The following is a 23431-nucleotide window of genomic DNA, read 5'->3' on the forward strand; positions in this document are numbered from 1 at the left end:
GAATTAATTGTCCAACCTTGAATAAATCAACACAGTTGGCACTGAAAACCCCTTGGTTCCATGCAACAATTCTGGTAGCTAGTAAATCTATATACGAATATATTCATAAACCAATTCTTTATAGTCAGTCAATGATATACTCCTATGAACATACTAGGCCCTTAATTTGTCCCCTAACCTTTGCTGGCACGAATTCTGCACGGCGCCTATTTCTTTGATTATTTGCTTCCCAGTCAAAGTGTGCTTCGAGTCACAAAAGCACTTCACTTGTATGAAACCAGAATTATGTAAATGCACCCAGCTTCATAAATTAAATTATAGTTTTACCTTACTAAATCATTAAACGTAACTAAATCATTTGTTTCCATTCATAGGTGGCCACGTCATTTATCAGAACAATAGAGCTTGGAGGGAAAGGATATGCACCATCACCATCTGATCCTCTGAGGACACACGTAAAAGGATTGTCCAATTTTATTAATTTCATTGACAAATTAGATGAGATTCTTGGAGAAATATCAAATCCAAGGTAAATGACTTTTCATAAATTACAAATGTGTGTTACTACTCTATCTTTAAAACTTCACAGAATCAAGGTAGGAATATGGGAGCTATTGAAATGACCAATCATTAGACCAAATAGTAGGGAGAAGAAAAATATCTAGATTAATGAAATGTAGTCATGTGACTTACCACCCCCCCAAAAATTTCTGCTTCTCTGTGATTCCAAAATTTTTGTTAGTCACAATACATGTTCAAATTAAATTAGTTTAGAGGAAAGGGTGTACCATTTGTCTTTATTTGGAAGATATTGATTTTTTAGGACTAGAAGTGACCTAATAGATCATTTCTTTCAGCTTTTAATTTAGCAATAAAGGAATCCCATATAGGTGGAAGAGAGTATAGGGTGGATAAATGGTAATGAAAAAAAATACAAAAAATTTTCAAAAAAAGATTGAATAAGAAAATTGTTGAAGATATTATAAATTCTACCTGTTCTATTTTCTGCTAGTTTTTTAAAAAATTTTCTTATGCATAAATCTTCATGCAAAATTTGTGTTTATGTGACAGTGGAACTAAGAAATTGTGTTTATAATTTGACAGGTTCATTTATAGTATAGCTATATTGGATGATTAGAAATTTTTAGATTAACTTGGGGCACAGAGGTGAGTTGTATATAATAGCAATTGTATTGCAGTATATCACTGTCAATTTAGAAATAGCTGGTATTTATTGAATATTATGTCAGAAATTCTACTAAGCTCTTTATGGGGATTATCATTCGGTTATTACAACTTTACATGACAGATACTATATGAGTACCCAATTTAGAATCAGATACACTGGGATTAAGTAATTTACTCTAGTCACATGGTAATTAAGTAGCAGTGCTAGGATCTGAAGTCAGCCAGTTCTGACCCTGGAACCATTCCCTTAATCACTGCATCTTGGTCCATGAAACTTCTTCCCATTCCAAGATTCTAGGAAGAATTTTTTTAGGATTTTATTCTGAACTGCATCCTTCTTCCTTTTTCACATGGATACCCACCATGAGGAAGTAAGTATCAGTGACATCTTCTGAACTCCCAGATAATATATTGGCTGATGATGTCTTCTGAGGTGGGACAGAATTAACTTTTAAAAATACTTTATTTTTAGCAAAGCAATATACATATATGTTGGTAAACTCAGATGATACTACAGACTTGTAATAAAAACGTCCAAATCTTTTTTTGTGTGTTTGTTTTATATTTGCCTCATTTAAATGAAATTTTAATGCAGCTAGTTTTGATTTTTTTTCGGTTGTAGATGTTATCTATTAACTTTCTCCCATGGAAGATGAGAATTTGCAACCCACTTAACCAGCCTCCCAACACTCCTTCCCACTGGACACATACAGTACTTCTCTTTCTTGATATTTCTAACCTGGTTATGCCACAATTTCAGGTTAAATCATTAGTCTATTGTATTATGATTCTATAAATAATGTCAATAGCTAGACTTTGTGACATACCATGATTTTACTTTTTTTTTTTAAAGATTTTATTTATTTTACTTATTTTTAGAGAGGGAAGGGAGGGAGAAAGACAGAGAGAGAGAGAAACATCAATGTGCGGTTGCTGGGGGCCGTGGCCTGCAACCCAGGCATGTGCCCTGACTGGGACTCGAACCTGCGACACTTTGGTTCACAGCCCGCGCTCAATGATTTTACTTTTTTGTCCAAATTTTTGTTTTCTCATCTACTTTTAATTTTGCTCTAGTTATCTACTTTTTTCTCTACTTTATCATCAAGTCTTTATCAAGCTTATCAACAAAACTATAGAATTTCTTCTTAATATTAGGTCATCTATTGGTTGTGATTTTTGCCCTTGAAGGCATTCTTTCTGGAGAGTCCTTAGTCATATGCATTCAGCCTGTACTTTGCTTGGTAGGCCTGTTTCAGAATGGTAGCTGTGAAGCTTCTTCAACACCTTGTGAATTTTCTTTGCCTCTGCCTTGCTTTCTGGGCCTCCTGACTTTAGTTGGCAAATTGTTTGCTCAAATAGCTTTATAAGAAGAAGTAAGTGGGAGACAAATACATTTATTTTATAAATTTTTAAAATGTAATTACAGTTTCCATTCAGTATTTTAGTTTCAGGTGTATAGCATAGTGTGTAGACAATCATATACTTTACAAAGTGGTTTTCCCGATGTGTTAAGCCCCCACCTGGCACTGTACGTAGTTATCACAATACCATTGACTGTATTCCCTTTACTTTCCCGTGATTGTTTTCTGACCACCAGTTTGTAGTTCTCAGTCCCCTCATCTCTTTCACCCAGGCCCCCAACTCCCCTCCCCTCTGGCAACTGTCAGCCTGTTTTCTGTATCTCTGAGTCTCTTTCACTTTTGTTTGTTCACTTACGACAAATATTTTATTCTGTTCTCACCTTTCATTGATCTTACCATGTTTCATTTATCTCTCTAAGATTATCTTTAAGTTTTAATATTATTTTTATTTGCTTCCTGGATGATCATTGTTTTTATCTAAGTTGAGTGTTTTTGTTTGTTTTGCCCTCGTTCATGTTCGAGGAGTTCCTAAAATGTGTGATAATCCTGGACTGTCCTTTCGTATTTAAGAATGAGGTCTTGTAAAGCTGCTCAGCAGCTCTGTGCAGCGGACTTCATTATAGCTGGGTAACCCTTTGGCTTTTTTGTTTGGGATTCTCCAAGAGTCAGTAACTGTACATCTTTTCTTTGGGACTTTCCCAAAAATTTCTAATGAGGAGGTATCCCTTGGTCTCTTTCTGAAAGTTGTAAGTCTGGCTAGTAACATTCTGGTATTCCAGGTAGGTTGTTGCTGAGTCTTCCAGTTTAGCATGTAGACTTTTCCTCAGTCCCTCTGTTTTCAGTTTCTCGTGCCTCTGGGTCTGGAGCCTCCCTGGTGTAGTTTCTGCAGAGTGCCCCTGCTTTTCATGCTGAGGTGAGAGAAGTGCACCAGCCTGATCTGTCAGAAGAGGAGAGGAGATTTAGGGTCTACATGTTATGTAGACTTTGAACCAACTTTCTTATTTGCAGCTCCACCTTTGCCACAGTCTTCAATACTGCCTTCAATTTCTGAGAATTTCTGAGCTTGCTTCTTATTGGTGTTTCTTTCAGCACTTACTTAGTTTTCAGCATTCTCTGTTCTGTGGAGTCAGTTACCACTTGTCCATTTACTTTTCATTTCTCCAGACTTCCACGATGTGTCTCTGCTATCATCTGCTATCATTGCGTATTGTCTCTTCTCCTGTTTTCTTTTTCTTTATGTATTTAAAAACTTTCTTGCCTTTTTGTCACTTTAGTGGGTTTTGAGAGGGAGCAGATATAACTGCATGAATTCAATTCAATGTATTTTGTTATAATTCCAAAAGGAGGAGTTTCTGTTTGGGGTAAGTTATCAACAAGGTAGAAATTCATTTGTAATGTACGTTTGTGTGAAAGGCTGGAAGTACATTTTAGAGATATATAGGGTGAGAGAGAGACTTAAGGTCTTCTTATAAATTCTTAAATTCTTCAGTAACTTAGCAGCCAGTTACTCTGAATATTCTCTCCGGTCATAGTAGTCGGTAACTACTTTATGTTCTAGGAAGACAGTGAAGAAGTGGGCACAACGTGGGTAACCAGTTAGGACATTGTTTCATCGTTCATTCATTTTGTCTTATAGTTTCAACTTCCTTTCATTCATACTTCAGCCAGAGACTGTAGAGATTTTGAGGAAAAACAACAAACCATCTTCTCAAACCATCAACTTCCTCAGTTCCTTCTCCTTCCTTCTATAACTAAAATTCTTGGAAAAAACACTCTTTATTCCACTTATCAATCCGTGATTGTTTATTCTACATTTGTCACTAAACTGTAAACTCTGAGAGCTTTATCTGTTTTCTTCACTAACATTCCCTACCCCTAGCACAGTTTCTGGCAAAGAGTATTCGCTCAATACTTATTAACATGTCGGTGCTTAGCTGTTTCACACTTTTCCACTCTATTGAAGCTAATTCTGCAAAGATCACTTTTGATCTTCAAGTTGTCATAGTCTGAAGTCTCCTTTGAGTCCTCAAATCTGTCCATTTTTTCTCTCTCCCCCATAACTTCTTAGATCCCATTCTTTTATTTTCCACCTACCTCTCTGACTTCATATATGCCAATTCTACACCAATATTTCAGTGAAATTCAAACCTCTTCCTTGAATCTCAAAACTGTATCTTTACCTGTAGACTGTTACTTCAAAGGCAGCTCAGACTTAACATGTCCCGTGTTAAATCTTCATTTTTTCTTGGAAACCTGCTTCACCATCTGGTTTGATGCAGCTTCTCTCCCTCCAGTCAACCAAGCAGAAACCCGGAACATGTTTTAAACTCTTCTTTCTTCTTTCTCTATCTCTCAGTCACCAAGAGCCATCAGTTCCTCTCACTCAACATTTTTTATATTCTTTCTGCTCTCTATTCCTGTATTTACTATCTTATTCCCATTCTTTACACTGCTTTCATCTTCATTCTGTCTTGCCTGGATTTTTTTCACTTATTTCTGAGTTCTGCCTCCAATCTTGAGTTGCCCTATCCTGTTGCCCTCACTGCTGCCAGTGATCTTTCTGAAACAGCAAAGGTTACTCCCATGAGTAACACCCTTTAAAGAGTCCATATAAGGTAAAGGATAAAGTTCCAGATATCTCAGTATGGTACACGAATTCTAAGCACTCTAACCTCTGTCTCTCAATGTTGAAACTTAGAGTTATCTCTGGCTAGAGAGGCTCAGGGACTGAGCCTCTCTGAGGTGCCAGCGTGAGAACCCAAGGGTCACTGGTTCAATTCCCAGTCTAGGGCACATGCCGGGGTTGTGCACCATGTCCCCAGTATGGGGCATGCAAGAGGCAACCATACCTTGATGTTTCAATCCCTCTCTTTCTCCCTCCCTTCCCCTGTCTAAAAATAAGTAAATAAAATCTTAAAAAAAAAACAGTTAAAAATTTATTTAACTCTTGTAACTGAGGATAAGTTTGTATTACTTGTCTTGTGATAGGATGGTGGTGATAGGGAATCACAATAACCTCTGAGTCCAAAGAAGGATGGACAATAGACTGACAGGGAAGAAATCAAAGAATCCATTCTCACACTTAACTCCCCACTGCCAGATTTTCAGTTGGCCCTCTTAGCTACTGTTTGGCTGCATTTCTACCCTTTGCCAGTAGGTGCCACCATAAAATGCGTACTGTACTTTCATGAGTTGGGGGGGTGGGGGTTACAGGTTGTATAGTTCCCTGTTGTTCAGATGTTTACAGTTCTGTATTTCAAGTTTATTACACAACAACTCTTTAAGGACACACCTGAATTGTATATATTGGACTAAGTATTATGCACTTATAAAATATTGAATCTGGTTGAAATTATCCAGTCCAGAATTATAATGTTACATTTTTCTCATTTAAAAATATTTCAGAAGCATTGATACAGTGATCCCTCACCTATCGCAGGAGTTACATTCCAGAGACCCCCGCGATAGGTGAAAATTCGAGAAGTAGCGGCATTATATTTATTTTATTATTTATATATATTTTAAGGCTTTATAAAACCTTCCCACACTCCTATAAACCTTTCCCACTCTCTTATTAACCTTTCCCACACTCTTGTAAACACTTCATATGCTCTTAAACAGTTTCTACACTCTTAAACTTACGTAATTTTAACAACATATAAAATTATATATGGGTACTCACCAGTGAAGTATACAGTCGTCCCTCACTATATCACGGTTCAGTTATTGTGGCCTCACTGTATTGAGGAATACAGTGAAACCGCAATAAGTGAGATATAGCGAGGGACAACTGTACACTTTATGTAGCACCTTTAATTATAGTTAGTTATTAGAGATATAACTTACTTTATTTTGTAAAAACTTTATTTCTTTTTAGACAGAGGGGAAGGGAAAGAGGATGAGAGGGAGAGAAACATCGATGTGTGGTTGTTCCTATGCACATACTACTGGGGACCTGGCTGGCAGCCCAGGCATGTGCCCTGTCTGGGAATCGAACTGGCAACCCTTTGGTTCACAGGCTAGCACTCAGTCCACTGAGCTCCACCAGCCAGGGTGAAATATAACTTATTTTAACAAGTAGTTATCACCTTCATGAAAGATGGTGAGGAAACGCTGGTTGTTCCATATGGTAAAGATCATTGGCAATTACATTCATGTATTACCAACCATTTGTCTTTATTGATGCTTACTCTTGTCTTTCAGTCAGTGTATTTGATACAAACTTGGGGATTTAGTTGTGTTTTCCTCACTAGCCTCAGTTTTTTCTTTCTGCTACAGGGCTCTAGTGTAAGTAGCCTTTTAGTAGTCAGGAACTGCAGTGTACCTTTCTCACCTAAATCCTTCTATTAATGTTTATCCAGCATAGGCATAATGTATCTTCTGGGAAGTCTTGCTGAATACCTTCTTGTTCTCTTCCCTCCCCACTCAAACTCTATTCCCTCAGTATCTCACTGTGTCATATGATGAATTGCGACCTTTTGAGGAGAAAGTTTTATTCATTTTGTATTTCTAGCGGTTAGCAAAAATGTCCTGGTGTCATTTGTGTTAAAACTTCAAGGGTTTCCAGGCCTTATAAATAAGTCTTTGAATTAAACTACTGTGTCGCTGAGCAGGTATCTGAAGGGTTAATGGTTGGCTAGTACACAGTGAATGTATAGCAGCAGACTAGTCATAATACTGGTGCTTGGGGTATCTCACCAGGGGTCAAAATATTGACATTGAAAAATCTCTTAAATATTGTAAAAGTCTTATAAATTATTTTATAAATAATAAAATGTGAGTGAATTATGTTATCTATAAAATTTGAGAAAAGGGAGGCAAAGGTGACTTTTTTGGGGGGCGGGTGGTTCTTGTAATTGCCTAAGGCACTCTTTCATATTTTATTATCCTTTTGAATCTTTTCCAAAATGTTTCCATTAGAGATGAATTCCCAGAAAAAGCACCTAATGCTAATTGTGTTTTCATTTTGGCTCTATTTTATCCAGTTACTTAATATGCTTTTAATTGCAAATTTAAAAACTAGCTGAAAAAGAAAGTGCCTGTCTACATACAAGAATTCTTAGCGTCTACTGAGCATGGATGCATGGCAGACTAGGGTGGCTGATTGACCCTTCCTTTGAAAATAATTAATAATGCTGGATAAGGTATTTTTTTAAATGCTTTTTAAATGCATTGATGAACAGGCAAAAGCAATGAAAATACAAACAAAAATTAGGGGAAGGAAGAAATCCAGAAAGGGAAGTTAAGAAGGGAAACTAGCTTTTATTTTGAGAGTATTTGCTGAATTTGGTAATTTGGAGAGTCTGTTCTGATAGACAGCAAAGTCCGAGGGGACAGATGACAAAGCCCAAGGGGTTTCCAGGCCTTACAAATAAGGACTCCTCACCTCAGGACTGCCTGAGGTGAGGAGTCTGTTAAGACATACCTACCCTGCAAGGCCACCCCCTTGCTGTAAAATGAATCAAGTATATAAGTGTTTTAACTTGAATAAGGATTTCTAGGAAAACCTACTTAAATGGTAAAATGCTTTGGCATTCTATTTAAGGTTTAGAACAAGAGTTCTTGCTCCCATCATTTCTTTTCAGCATAGTATTAGATGTCCAATTCACTGTAGTAGGGCAAGAAAAAGAAATATGAGATAAAACAATTGAAAAGGAGGGAGTATGACTCTAATTGTTGATGATGTGAGTATATGTATAGGAAACTCCGAGAATCAAAAAAAAAAATAGAAATTAATAGTAGAGTTCATCAGTGTTGCTGGGCACAAGGTCAATAAATAAAAAACAAATAGAAAATGTTAAAAAGCAGCAAAACTATAAAGTACATAGAGTAAATCTAATAAAAGCCATACATGCTTCCTTCCCCTTGGAAGGTTCAGATGCAATTTGAAAGTCAACCAGGGCTTTGTGTCCTGATCGTGGTGCTACTGGGGATTTGTGTCCTCATGAAAACCCCATTCATCCCGCTTCCCACTCCAGGCTTCCAACTTTCCACTCCAGCTCTTGTTTGTTCCTTTTTGGGGGGAGAGATTGGGTGGTACTTTGAGATTTCTCCCTATGGGATTACCTGCCAAGCTCAGTAATATGTTCCCCTAGAGCACCTAGTACCCAGTGGATGCCCCCTAAATGCTTTTTCATTGCAAATAATAATAATAACATAGATCATAGTAAAATATATATATATATCTTTTGTCTTAAGTATTAAAAACTTAAGATTGTTGTGTGTGATAGTGGTCAGTTTACTCAACAAACATATCAATTATTTCTGTGTGCCAAGTGTAAACTGGTAATATGAAGACTAGTTAAATATAGCCCTTTCTCAAGGAGCTAATTTTTTTCCTGAAATGTTTCCCAAGCTTGTCTAATCATAAGAATTACCTGTAGCACTTTTAAAACAATGCAACTATTTAATGTCCTTCTTTGGAGATTGTGATTCAATAGGGTGGGATCTCATGTTGATCTTTGAAGCTAATGCCGAGTGTGATTCTGATGATCAGGCAAATTTGAAAGACATTGTCTAATGCACTGTTGTATATTAAGTCTCTCTGCATTTTTTTCTTTTAACTTTCCCTCTCTACTTGGACCAGCTATTTAAATGTGAACAATTCTATTTCCAATGATTGTTAGGAAACCTGGCTTGTTCCTAAAACATAAAGTCTGGCAGTGGGGCCGTAAGGATAAAAACTTTAATTCATAATTTCCTTTCTGGCACTATAAAATTCACAGAGAGGTTAAGTAGCACATTCAGTGTAGAAAGTGGAGGAGCTGTGATTTGAGCTGTGATTTTTGCCCAGGCAGCCTGACTCTGTCCTCAGACCACGCCCCTTCTCATTTGGCACAGTGCAGCCTTTCCATTAGTGATGGAGATCTGACCTCAAAAAAGCCCCCTTCTATTGTTGCACACCTCTGATTTCTTGTAAAGGACCAAAATCCTCCCCTCTATATGCTCTTACATTAGTTTTAGGTGTGCTCTCTAGAGCAGGAACTGTATCCCAAATTCACTCAGGTTCAGGCTTAGTATAAAGAAACAATTGAGTCTAGGTTTTTAAAAATACATCTCTATTGGTCATAGTCGGTCCAGTCTCTGGTTTGCCTTAGATCAGTACTAACTAGCTTCCTTTCCTCTTTCATATAATAACTCTTCTCATATTATAGTGCAATATCGTGTGTTTCAGATCAGTCTCCTTCCTCGCCACCTTTTTCCCAGCCCAGAGCAGTATGTACTCTTAGATAAGCTACTTAACCATTTTAAGACCCAGTTTTCTCATCTGTGATTTAAGGGTAATAATACAGAATTGGCTTTCAGATTAAAGCGATGTAGGATTCTAGGTATTCTTTGAGAGGTAGCTTTTGTTATCTTAGTTGTATCTAAAGGTACATGTTTTAAGTATATTGTATGCATATAACTGCACCTGAATCTGTTTTCATGTATAACTGAATTGTTTCCCTTTAGCTTTCAAGTCAAGGCAAAAGTAACTTACCTCGTTGAAATGACTGGCTTTTAGAAAAACTTTTTAATTTTGCTTCTAATGGTTCTCATACTTTTCTTAAATGTGTTACTATTTGATTTTCAAGATCAAAGCCATATCCTTTGAAAAGTGATTAACTCTGAGAATTGTATTTTCAAGTTCATGAGCATATTGTCATTTCTAATACTATTATAAAGGCAATCTTATTTCTATTCTCAGCATTGCGGGAGGTCGGATACTTTCGGTGATAAAGATGCAGCTGACTAAAGGCCAGAACAGCAGGGATCCTTTTTATAAGGCAGTGGAGGAAGTTGCTCAGGATTTGGATTTGAGGATTAAGAATATTATCAATTCTCAACAAGGAGATGTAGCTGTTAGCACCACTGACATCAGCCCCGCACGGGTAATGACCTTCTTATTTCTTATTATCCTTTTATATAAAATATTTTCTCTTCTATTTGTTGTAGAAATGGTTTGCTATTGCTATGTAAATCAGAAGAATGTGTTTCCTGTATTGCGTTATTGAAAATTGAAGTTTCTCAATAGGATTATGTAGGATTATGTTCAACTTGGGTAAATCATAACATCTTTGGACAAAATTGTCTGTATTTGTTGAAGTAGGGCATAGGATAATCTTTGGTATCCCTTGGATCACTAGAAATTTATAATTTTAGATGGATACTAAGGTGTTTTGTCATATTTTTCAGTAGTTATTCTTATGAAACATTTTCCCATTTACTCAGATGTAAAATAAGAACATGTTTTCTCTGGTTTGACCTCAGTGCTAGGCACTTTATAGCAGCAACAGGAATGATTTTTCTTAAGCAGTTTATTTTTCTTTTAGAGAATTTTTCCATCTTTGTGATTTCTTATTTTCTGCCTCCATTGTCAGCCTACTGTGAACACAAGGAACTTCCCCTATATTTAGAAATCTTCTAACTATATACTTTCTGAACATTTACCTCTCTTTTATTTTTACATAGATTTTTGAACATTATACTCTGATAGGAAAAGTTGACTGCCGTGTTTTTAGCTCTAGAGCACAGTTTTGGAGTATGTGTTAAAATCTACTTGTTGCAGGTAGCAAAAGCCCTTTTTCATTAGATGTGGTTGTGACAGCCAGTGTATGAAGAAAGACTTGCTTAATTTTTATTATTTATTTACTCATACTCCTTGGGGACTATTTTTAGATATTTTTTCAAGAATAATGCATGTTTTTAGATTAATTCGATGGGGGAGATTCTGGGTTGTTCCCCATATGTCCCATGTGTATTAACACTTCCTGTGACTAACTTGGCTCAAGGGACAACCAAGCTATTGCTGTCAGTATAAATAAGGAATTTTCACAACTGGGATAATTAAGAGCATCAGTCTCTTCCATTTCTAGTCACAAGAAATAAAAGTGCAAACAACCTGTCTCTTTTCTTTTTTATTGTTTTTCAGCTACAGTTGCCCTGCCTTTTCCCCCATTGCTCTCCCCTGCCCCGTCTCCCCCACTCCCACAGTCAGTACCCCCCAACTGTCCATGTCCACGAGTCCTCCATTCCTGTTATTTTGTTCGCCCTTCTCCTTCTTCCCCCGTTATCCCCCTCCCCCTCCCCTTCTGGTCACTGTTGGTTTGGTCTTTATTACATGTCTCTTGTTCTATTTTGCTCATTCGTTTGTTTTGTTGATTAGGTTCCACTTATAGGTGAGATCATATGGTATTTGTCTTTCACCACCTGGCTTATTTCACTCAGCATAATGCTCTCCACTTCCATCCATTCTGTCTCGAAGTATAGGAATTCCTTCTTTCTTTCTGCTGCATAGTAATTCAATAATTCTCAGTAAAGTTAGCATTAAACAATAGGGACTTACCTGGTACTAATGAAAAACATATGTTAAGCACTGGATTGTGATAGTTAATCGGCTAAAATTCCATTGTAGGTATACATTATAGTTCGCTGGTGGCCTGAGCCTCAGTTAGCCAAGTAGGGACAGGAGTCCAAGACCATGTAGGTAAAAGCTGAGGAATGTCCCAGATAGGGCAACTTTGATTCCTAGGCACAATGTCCAACAACCCTATTGGTTAGGCATTATAATTACCCCTATTTTACCAGGATTTAAGGGAAGCACTTTGAGGTTAAGCAACTTTCCCAGATTTATATAGCACATATAACCGATAAGTTGATATCAAAATTAGATCAAAATGTCTTCAGAGTTTGTGCTTACATGTATCTCTCTATATTTTTATTATCATATATTTTTGCTTATTCGTCTATCTAGTCACTAAGTTTTTCCTGGTCTCCTCTTTTAATCTGTTTTTTCCTAATCTTTACTGCTACTATCTTCTTCAGTTCTAATCTGGACTGTTACAGTCTCTTAATTTGTCATTCTCTCTTCAGATTTATAACATTCTTACCATGGAATATATTTGACACATCATTTTTCTAAAATCTAAATAGTATTGTTTTATTTCCTTGCTTAATAAACCAAGAGATTTTTAACTCTGTAACAGACTGACTTCTAACCTCTCTGATATACAAAGCTTTCCCAGGCTCATTTCACATAACTCCCTCTCTGTTAACCTGTTCTTTGGCCATATCATATAGCTGGTCCCTGAAAGTGCCTTGCTGTCTCCTACTCTTGCGTGTCTCCCCTCCTCCACGAAGCCATCCTTGATTCCAGGGTAAATTGATCACTGCCTTTTGTGAGCTCCCACGGCACCATGTATACCTTACGTTAGAAATAGCATTGAGTCTGTGCAATGCAATTATTGCTTACTTGTTTTATCAAGGAGACTGTTGGTTCCTTGTGGCAGTGGTTTTTACCTTGGCAGCCTTAGCTTCAAACGCAGTGCTTCGGACTTAGTATGTAGTTATCAATGATTACTGAATGAATGAATGTCAACTAGTTTTTCATTTTTGCATTTGAGTAGATCTTCACAGACATCTGTGGGGCTGGTAGTTCTATCACCAGAATCCCATGTCTCTTTGGTGTAAGAGAGAAAAAAATACTCAGAGAGTTAAGTGGTGAGGCTGAGGTCACATAGCTAGGAAGTAGCTAGATTTTCTGACTTAAAGCCTACCGTTATTTTGACCAGAACCTAATGTCTTCCTGTTTTATGATGCTATGTTTTATATTCTTTTGTGCTTCTGGAAGTTTTGACAAGATTGATTTTAGTATGGCTGGAGTGAGAAGTACTCACATGCCTGAAAGCCAGTTCTCATGGCTGATCTTTTTTTTAAACAACAGAGGAGGAAGGAGAACAGTGGCACATGAAATGGAAAAGAGTGGCTGATCGACGCAGCTGGGGCGATTATAACGTTTACTTAGAATTATTGTTTGTTCTAGCCAAAATCGTATGCCATAAATCATGGCACTGCATACTGTGGCAGAGATACCGTGAAAGTTCTACTAGCGCTTTTGGATGAAGAAGCAGCCAGTGCTCCTACCAAAAACAAAGCAGAGCTTTTATATGACGATGAAAACACCATTCATCATCATGGAAATTCGATTCTTACACTTTTTAGGTAAGTAATGTGGAAGTTGTATGTATGTGAATGTTAACTCTAGTCTATAAAGGGAGTTTGTGAAGAAGAAAAAAACACTTTATTGATTATAAAACAAAATCGTACTGTTTTCTAGAGTCTCCTGTTATATATAGTAACTACTAACCTCCTACTATGGTCTACTATAGTAAGGGAACTTGGAGACTATAGAAAAGTATGAAGAGAGAAAAAAAAATTAGTTAACAGGAGATCGAACACTTCAATGTGAGGGAGTTACATATAAAAGGACAGTATTTTGTGAGAGTATGACAGGTGTTTTTTTATTTTGGTTCTTTTTTTTTTGTTCTTGTTTTTATTTTCCCTTTGAAAATATTTACTGTCTTTGCTTTGCTATGTGTGTCAAGAACTTTGCTAAATACTTTCACTCGTTTTATCTCAGCCCGCATAGCAACCTCTTTTAATAGTATCCTCACTTTGTTTGTTTATTTGTTTTTATCCTTACTCAAGGACATTTTTTTCCCTTGCTTTTAGACAGAGAAGAAGGGAAAGAGGGAAACATCAACTGGTTGCTTTCTGTACGCACCCCAGACCAGGGCTTGAACCCTCAACCTAGATATGTGCCCCTACCAGAAGTTGGACCAGCAACCCTTTGGTTATAGGACCATGCTCCAGCCAACTGAACCGCACTGGCCAGGGCGATAGTATCCTTACTTTTTAAGTGGTTTAGAATCAGTGGTTTAGAGAGATATTTAGTAATGTGCCTAAGAGACCTAAGTTAGCAAGCAGCAAACGTATCTTACTGTAAAGCTTAAGGTCTCTACTCCAAGGACTGTGCTCTTCTACCTGAGAAAAGGAGAGAGTATAACACCAAGCTTCCATTGGAATTGACATTTGCTAGTTCTTTCTCATATTATGAAGAAAAATACTAAATTAACATTGGTATTCCATGCAGGGCACTGATATTGTCCAGTTTTAACAACAATTTGGCCAAAATTGAGTAGCTTGATGATATTTTTAATTAATGAGCATTCATTTATAGAAACATCAAAAATTTTAGAACATTTAAATTGTATTTAGTACATTGTGGAGAATTTTTACAAAGTCTTCCTACCATTTGATCTTTTTTATTTTCTGCCTGAGCTGCTTTTTAGAAATCTAATTTTACTCTGAAATCGTTCATACACATCCATGCACGATTGCTTCGCACAGCCTCTCTCCTGTGCCTCATTGTCTTTTCTCTTTACAGAAAGAGGTTAATAATCTATAATTCAGTTTTATCCTGTAATTCCTGTAAATCTTGCTTTCTTAACCATCTCCCCATGTTTATTCTTTTATATCTGGGCATAATATAATTCTTTCACATTCTACCTTAAAAATGCCCCAGTTTCCTAACAGTGGAAATTTATTGTATCAATGATTTACTTACACCCTGTGCTGGAATCCCAGAAATGAACATAAAGGAAAGAAATCTTTGTTTTTTTTTTCCTCTATTGCCTTCTGTTCAACAAAGTTTACTTTTTAGGTAGAAATATGAGTGATTTAAGTATTCTCTCATTTAATTCTTCCATTTTCTTAGAGAAAGTTATTTTGTGTTAATAGAATATTTTTAAACCAAAATTAATCCCCACATCCATTTTAGAGAGATATTTTTCTGTATTGAATCACATGATGAAACACATTTTAATTGTTTACAGTTACCTTGGCACTTCCAATCGCCATTGTGCAGACAGGTACCTGTCCATGGAAAAGTAGATTCTTAATGGTCTTCATTGCAATGATAAAATTAAGGACAATGTGGTATAGGACTATACATCAATGTAAGGTTATAAACTAGTGTTTCTTAGAATAGACTGTCCTTTATTCTTATATAATGGTCTTTTGAGTCAGCGGGGTTATGACTCTGGCTCTGGAGACAAAAAAGGAGTTCATTGAGGAATCCACATTTGTCGGGCTCCAGAACTTCCGTGTCGCCTTGTCTATTGTGCCTTCTCTAATGTTTCTATTTAGAAGCCATGTTTTTCTCCTTTGCATTCCTCTGCTATGGCACTTGTCCTTTTTATTTTGAATTTTAGTTAAGTAGCTATCTTATTATTTTTACATAGACTTCATGATGCCTGAATTCAGGGCCAGCGAATGCATGAACTTTCTGCTCTCTGCATCATGTTATACAGTGCTTTCCTTACATATGGTGGGAGCTCCAGTATCTCGTGACTGGAGTAATTAAGCAAATTATTAATATTGAGAACTGTCAGGATGGGAATACTGATATTTTTATATAGTGTTATAAACAATTAGCTTCAGTTGTCTTTTATTCTATAACTGCCTTTGGGTAGGGGAGGAATAAAAGCTAGACTTGGAAAGCTACTTTGGTTTATAAATTTTTGCTCTGTTTGGACATAGATCTCCCATACAAGTGAATAATTCACTGGTGAAACCACTAAGAGAACGCCTCCATAAATCAATGGAAGAGAAAAAAATTAAGGTACAATTTAATGTGCTGTCATGAAAATGGTAGAAATCGATTTATTTTTTGAAGAAATATATAAAACAGAGCTGGGTATGGTAAATATAAATCGTGCATGGAACAATGGGAATTAAATGGAAAATGAGTTATGACAGTTGACATACAGAAATTTTTCTTTTATATAATCTTGGCTAATCTGTCTCTGGCTTATTCATTGCACTGGATCTAAAAAGGGAAGGAATAAGCCCCTGCTGTGAATGTTCAAGAAATATCTGCTCAGTGAATGAAGGGGAAAGTAAAGGAACGTGTTTTCTCATTTACATTTCTATATCTTAAACTGAATCTTGAGAGACTGCATAATTTTAGTTTTGTTTCTAGCTAAAGACATAATGGCAGAATATAATTATTTGTAGATTGAGATAAGGAGAACATTTGACATTGTTCATTGACTAGAACTGCTGTTTATATTTTCATTTGGTTTAGACGAAGTTTTCCTGTTCTCACTTGAAACGTGTGCCTATAAGTAGTCAATAATGTGGTTTTCAATGTTTATCTTTTTGGTTTTGTTTTTCAAAGTGAAACTTGATCTGAACTCATTCATTTATTCAACATGTATTTATTATCTACTATGTGCCAGATACTCTTCTATGGTGGGAAATTCATTCATTTGTTTAACAAGATGTTCATGTAAAATTTACAGTGATTCTAAAATTGTCTAATGATTGTTCATCTTGACACAACTTTGAGAACTCTAATTTGTGTGTTCTTTATATTCCCATTTGGAAAGTAGTTACAATTAGCAAACCTTTTAGTTATCATCTATGTCACCTACATATCCTAACCCCATTTAGTTTATTTATATGTATTAGTAAGTCTCATCTTTCTATTGATTATTAGTAGTTGCTAATAACTGATACCTATGGAATACCTCATTGGGTTTTAAACAATTTTCCTGAGAATAAAATGTCAACACTTTGTTATTAACTGTTAATACTTGTAGTTAAGGCATGAAATTTTTAAAAAAACATCTATTCTTTGGACTTGATTGGAGACAGAAATATAACATGTAAATTCTTTAATTCTTGTTCTACTGTCAATACTGATAGACTTCATTATTTTCATTTAAAGATTATTGAAGTATTATGCTAGAACTAAGTAAATGAAAGTGAAAATACCTATCTGAAGAATGAGAAGGGATTTTTCTTTTAGATATGTGTAAGAGTCCACTAATCACTATAAAATGTATAGTGTAGACAAATTTAATGTATAGAGAAATTTAGAAAGTTTTGGAAAGCAGAAGAGAGATTGTCTAATCCAGTCTCATTTACAGATGAGGAGACCAAAATTCTGAGAAATCACATTATCCAAGATCTTATAACTGTCATGAAACACTTTATGCCAGTGTGCAAAGCCATGGTTAGCTATCAATGAGATTATATAACTACATTGCTTTTGTTACTTGACAGTAGAGCTGGCTTAGCCTACATAGCTCTAAATGGCAAAAAGAAATAAAAGAATTGGTGTTTATGATTATATTTTTATAGTACAGTATTCTTTATAAAAACAAAGTGTGAAAATAATTGATTTAGCCAGGTATATAGCTGAACCATAGCCAAGTAGAGTACTTGTTGGAATAATAAAAAATTGTTGCTAATAATTGCAACTAAGTAACTATGGAAAAGTAGTTTAGCAGCTAATTACCTTATTATCCTGTTACTTTTCCTTTTTGGCATACATTTTTTTTTTTTTTAGTCATGGCAAGAATATATGATCTATACTTGAAAGACGGTCTTGGAAAGAGCACTGAAGGTAGAAAGTATTAAGGAACTTAGAATGATGATGTTATAGTGGATACTTGATTATGAAATATTCATATCATTATGGGGGAAATTAACTTTTTTTAGATTTTTGTTTCCTTATTCATAAGTAGAAATGGATACTCCTCTGAACACAAAATCCTATGAAACCATTATGGAAAGTGTTTATTAAACATACTCACTTTAAGTCCTCAAGTTTTATGTTCTACTGTAGCTTATTAGAAAACGTGTCTATTATGGTCAAGTAAATTTTGCTGTGAAGGGAATTAGAAGGTTTTTCCAGAATCTTCATGGTTTTGATAGAAATCTTTGGAAAAAGTTTTGTCCCTATTTTTACCCCCAATTTCCAAGCAATTTATGCAAGTACCCTTATACCTTTTTATTAAAAGACTTTTCAGGGAGATACTTACCTCCTTATGTCTCTAAATAAATTTGTTTCATTCCTTCCAGCTGAGTTTAGCAGTTTTTGCACATCAGGCACAATTGAAAGTTCAAATATACAGGTCTTTTCCTTATCCCCCTATACAATATGTATGTCAAAATAATCATCAGTGTTAGCTGACTTAATAACTTAAGTGAGCGACCAGGAAAATACTGGATCTTTAAACCATGGAGTAATCAGAAGAGTGAAACTTTGGACTTAGGTAGTGTAAAAAAAATTGACTGTTGTAACTGGTACTCTCTCAAGCTGCCAGGCAGGCCAATGCTAATTAATGATGTTAGGAAATTCTTAATTATATATCCGAGTTTAACCTTTAGTGTATTAGAAAACTCGGAGTATGTCCACATTAAAATGGTGGACTTAGAACTACTCATAGAATTTCCCTCCCCTTAAAATGATACTTAAAATGAGTAAAGAATAGTAAAACCTAGCCAAAATATTCACCAACAACAAACAACAAAGAATAATGTAATTAGATATAATACACCTTGAAAACTACGGCCAAGGAAAGAAACTGAAGGTTTCAGAGTGAAGAGGCGTGGCATGACTTAGTGACTTCATCTGGCTTCCGTACCCAAATAGTGTTCAAGTGAGTTGACAAAATCCTGAGAATTAACACTAATATATCCACATCTGAGGAGCCAACTGCGTTTGTGTGTTCTTGCCTTGTTTTGCTTTCCTCTTCTGTCAGAGAAGTAGTAGAGGTGGTAGCTGTGGAATAGTAAAGTGGGTAAAATGCGGAAAGTGAGCCCTGGGACTCATACACTTACTCTAGTGTGCCATCCTGAATTGGGGAACTGAATATCCAAAGGTTCCCCTTTCATTTGAATGAGAAACAGCCCCTGAGTAGGGGGAGCGGACCTTCTCAGAGCACATGTGATGTGTGATAAACCCTTAGAAGAGAGTGCAGAACCCAGACATTTTTTCAAGCTGTCTTATCTTCTCAGCTGAACCCTACTCGTACCTCTGTCATTCCTCAGGCTACAGAAGAATGAAGGATAACAAACTATGCGGCATCAAAATGTAACAGAAGAGAAAACAAAATGCTGTCAAAGGAGTGAACAGAATCAAGAAATCACTCATAGACTTGGAGGCTTCTGTTTCTAATGCAGATATAGTAGGCCATAGCAGGATACCGTTTCTGCTGCAACAACACAATAAGTGGCAGAAAATGGGGAAATATATTTTAAAGACATAGGAAAGCTATGTAATCAAAGCAGTTTAAATAAACTAAAAATCTGGGGAGAGTAAAGGTGTTCCAAGGTGAGCTGGCTGTTATCAGCTATTTCTTCCCTGGGATCCTTTGCCAGGTTTGGGTGTGACCCGAGGGTTGGTGTTGGCCCATGCAAAGGAACTCCAGAGGAAAAGAGGAAGCAGCAAAGATCTCAAGTGCCTTGAGGGGTTGGCAACAATTTGGGAATTTCAGGGGCCCTAAATGCATACTTATTTTTACCTTAGCACACATATGCTGAATTTTTGGAGCTGAGAGTAAGGCTGAGGAGCCTCAATCCAGTTACTGACACCAGCTGTCACCTTGAGGTGGCTAGAAGACGACGTTCTGCTTGAGGAGTGGGTGGGGCCTGCCTGAAACACATGGCTGTCTCCTCAAGATATTCAGACGTGGAATGAGGTGGAGGGCCGAAGAGCACATGTGAAAAACCTCTGAAGGGCACACTGAATCCTCTAGACTCTCAGGTCAGAGGTCACAGAGATACACAGGCTCTCAGATGAAAGCTGGGGAGGGGCATTCCTGAGGAAGACAGGAGAGCCAGCGCTCGAACGCAGCTCAGCCCCGACTGCACTGAGGCTGTCAGTCCTTCTCTCTGCCCACCTGGCAGACACGAGGGAAACCCTTCTCGATAGAGGAGGACCTCATCTGGAGCCCACACAGTGCCTTTATAAGCAGTGTCCAGCTGAAATGAAATATGCTGGACATGAAGAGAGGAAGGAAGGTTTGTCCATTAGTCAGGAGGGAAAACTAACAAATGATCCAGATATTAGAATGAACAGACAAGGAATGAAAAAAATTTCAACATGTAAAACAAATAAAATGGTTGAAAACGTGGAGAATTCTAACAGAGAATTAAAATCTATAAAACAGAATTCAAATAGTCATTTCAAAATTGTAAAAAACATCTAAAATTAGGAACCCATTAGATGAGTTTAATAGTAGATGGGACATAGCATTAGGTAGCATAAGTAGACTTAAAGAGAGGCCATTAGAAAAATCTTTAAACCAAAGTGAAGAGAAAACACAGAATGAAAGAAAAAAAGAGAGAAGAGCAGGACACAGAGAAAAAGTCTAACATTTGCCTATGTGGAACTCCAGAAGAAGAGGAGAAAATGGAAACAATATTTGAAGATACAGTTATTGTAATTTTTCCCAAAGCGTAATTGGTTTCACATCAGGTAGTAGTTACAAGATGTGGGCCACACATGTGAGGTTTCCTTTACTAAGACGGAGTTGCAGATGGGTTCTCATATTATGGGCCCGGCAAGCAAACATGTCCCAGAGTCCCCTGAGAATCCATTTGTAGCACATGAAAGGGCCACAGGACATAGACTGCAAAGTTTTTTTTTTTTCCAGAGCAATGCTTTTCCATTGAACTTCCATTTCCTGTGGAAAGGTTCTGTGTTTGAGCTACACTGTAGCTGGTGGCCACATTAGCCTACGGAGCGCCTGCAACGGGGCTGCTGCAGTTGAGGAACTGGATTTTTAATTTTATTTAAATTAATGAAATACATGTTGCTAGCATATTAAAACAATTGCAGTTCTAGTGGATTAGAGATACCTACGAATTGCAGTAACTGGAAGCCCATAAGAAGTAGAGGAAATGGTGCTCTGACCATGGGAAACTAGAGTAAGCAGGATTTAAACAGGCAGAGAGATTAGAAGGGAGCATTTCCGGCTGAGCACACAGCCTGATGGAAGCATTAGATTACCTTTAGGTATCAAGCGACTGTGTATTGTGTAGTTGCACAAAATAAGTAAGTAAATAATGTGGGACAAGGTTAAGGAGAGTATGGCATTTGTGGTTTTAAGGACGTTATTTTTTTGTAGGGCTTACTGTAAGGGCATGTACATGAGAAGCAGGGAAAGGTGGAATGTTTTAAGAACTTGAAAGGAATGGTTGATAGAATGGAGCTTAAGGACTTCAGCTCCGCAGTTCTCTGTGCTGAAATGTGATTTGGCTTTTCTCTGCATGTTACTTCTCTCTTGTTTCTGTACTAAGTGGTTTCATTACTTTACTGAGCAGAGGAGAGTTTATGCAGTACATATTTTTCTATCTCAAAGCTTTTGTCTTTAGGGTGATTTGGCTGTTCTTTGCCAGTCTGCTTCTCTCATTCCTCTATCATGTGGTCTCCTTACTGTCTTTTAAAGAGTGGAATCTATTCTGTTCATCTTTTTGAACCTCCAAGCATTTGCTTACTGATGCCTCTGTTTCCTCATACCTTCCACTTGCATACACCTGTTAGTCTGTTATAATTTTACTTAATTCATTTAACAAACATGTATTAAATGCTTCCTGGATGCCAGACTCTGTCCTAGACACTGGGAAAACGTCAGTGAACCAAACAGAAAAAAAAGCCCCTATGGACAGGTCTTCCTCAGATATTTGTGGATCTGGGGTGCTAGAATCTAAATGGAAGCCCCTGACCTAACCCTATGCCCCTTCAACCCTCATCCTGTTCCATATTCTTAGGGACACTCCACCAAGAGGGGCACACACCCCAATCCCCGTCACCTTTGCCATAAACAGGCAGCCCTTGAGCCTAGAGGAGGAGGCCAGTGGCAGCCCAGTACCTAGGACAGCTTGAGCAGGGAATTCTGGGGTCCCAGCTACTTACAACAGGATCTAAAAGGGGAGTCATGGTCCCCTGGTGGGCATATCTGAGGCCCCATTGATTCCTTTCCCTGTGGGGAGGGGAGGGCCACAGGAGGGCCAGAGTGGGCCACCAGTTAGCTGCCAAAGTAAGGGTTTCCTTCATGGAGCTTTGCATTTTAGCTGGGAGAGGCAGGCAATAAACAAAACAAGCAAGTTACCTGCATTTTTTGGACTATAAGACACACTTTCCACCTCTCCCACCCAATTTGGGAGGAATAATGGTTGTTAATGCTGCTGTTGAGTTCTGTTTATATTTACATTGGTAAAATATTGTTATTTATGTTATTAAATATTTTACCACATTTTTTGCTTCAAAATTTTTTTCCCATTTTCCTCCTCTAAAACCTTGGTGCGTCTTGTGGTCCAAAAAATACGGTACTTATACAGTGTGTTGGGGGGTTATCAGTGTTATGGAGTGAAATAAAACTGGGGAGGAAAATAAGGAGACTGTGTTCCTTTGTATGTGATTTGGTTTTAAACAGCATGATCATTACAGGTCCCTTTGAGAAGGTGACATTAAGCAAAGACTTTAAGGGATTGAGGAGCATTTTTCATTAGCATGAAGATGGGATTTTTGTATTAGACTGAACTAGAAATTCAATTAGAAATTGAATTTGTTTTAGCTGAAGTAATGAGCTTGGGATATTGAGTATCTACTAAGTGTCAGCTGTTGTACTGGACATTTTGTATCCTTCATCCTAATTAATCCTTGCTCAACTCTAGAAGTCATCATTTTTCAGACCATACAGTTAGTTAAGTAACAGAGCAAGGGTTTGTATTCAGGTGTAAGACTTCAAAGTTTATGCTGTTCCTAAAGAGTAAATAAGGTATAGTAATTATAGTGAGGAGTCATAAAAAGACAATGCTTCTACTTAGGTTGCAAATATTATCGTCTATTTAGCAGAGTAAATGAAATGTCACTGAAGAATAAATGGATCATTTGCTGTATTTATAAATTCATATGCCATAAGGGTAGCAAATCTGTTCTTTTGAAAATGTGATAATGTAAGAACAAAAAGATATATTTAGAGTATTTATTTTTAGTTACATATTTAAAAGGTATGTTAAGAATAATTTCCTTTTTCAAACTTGTTGATCTACTTATTGGTATAATGGCTTAGAACTTTACTTTTGTTAATACTCTGAGAGTGTCTGCAACTTTTCAATATTTTGACTCATTCGTTTTAACTGGAGTCAGGCTTTCCTATGTGAAGTACTATTTTCCTCCAACTGGGAACCTACTAATAATTTCAATTTAAAAAGAGCTTGTGGCAAAGGGACTTCTCCAATTCTTGGCAAGTTTGAAGTTCATT

The 23431-nt window shown here is 36.9% G+C and overlaps 1 protein-coding gene across 3 annotated transcripts in view; it reads left to right on the forward strand.

Annotated features, from left to right (window-relative positions):
• The window catches only part of LOC114514088 (PARP1 binding protein), a 53967-nt gene that overhangs the window by 24570 nt on the left and 5966 nt on the right, over positions 1–23431 (forward strand). For all 3 annotated transcript variants that reach the window (XM_028533360.2, XM_036019492.1, XM_036019493.1), the window contains exons 7-10: positions 375–529; positions 10237–10420; positions 13351–13529; positions 15909–15990. In XM_028533360.2, coding sequence (XP_028389161.1) covers positions 375–529; positions 10237–10420; positions 13351–13529; positions 15909–15990 — 600 coding nt within the window. The remainder of the gene's footprint in view (positions 1–374; positions 530–10236; positions 10421–13350; positions 13530–15908; positions 15991–23431) is intronic.

Source organism: Phyllostomus discolor, chromosome 2 (assembly GCF_004126475.2).
Source record: "Phyllostomus discolor isolate MPI-MPIP mPhyDis1 chromosome 2, mPhyDis1.pri.v3, whole genome shotgun sequence".
NCBI lineage: Eukaryota > Metazoa > Chordata > Mammalia > Chiroptera > Phyllostomidae > Phyllostomus > Phyllostomus discolor.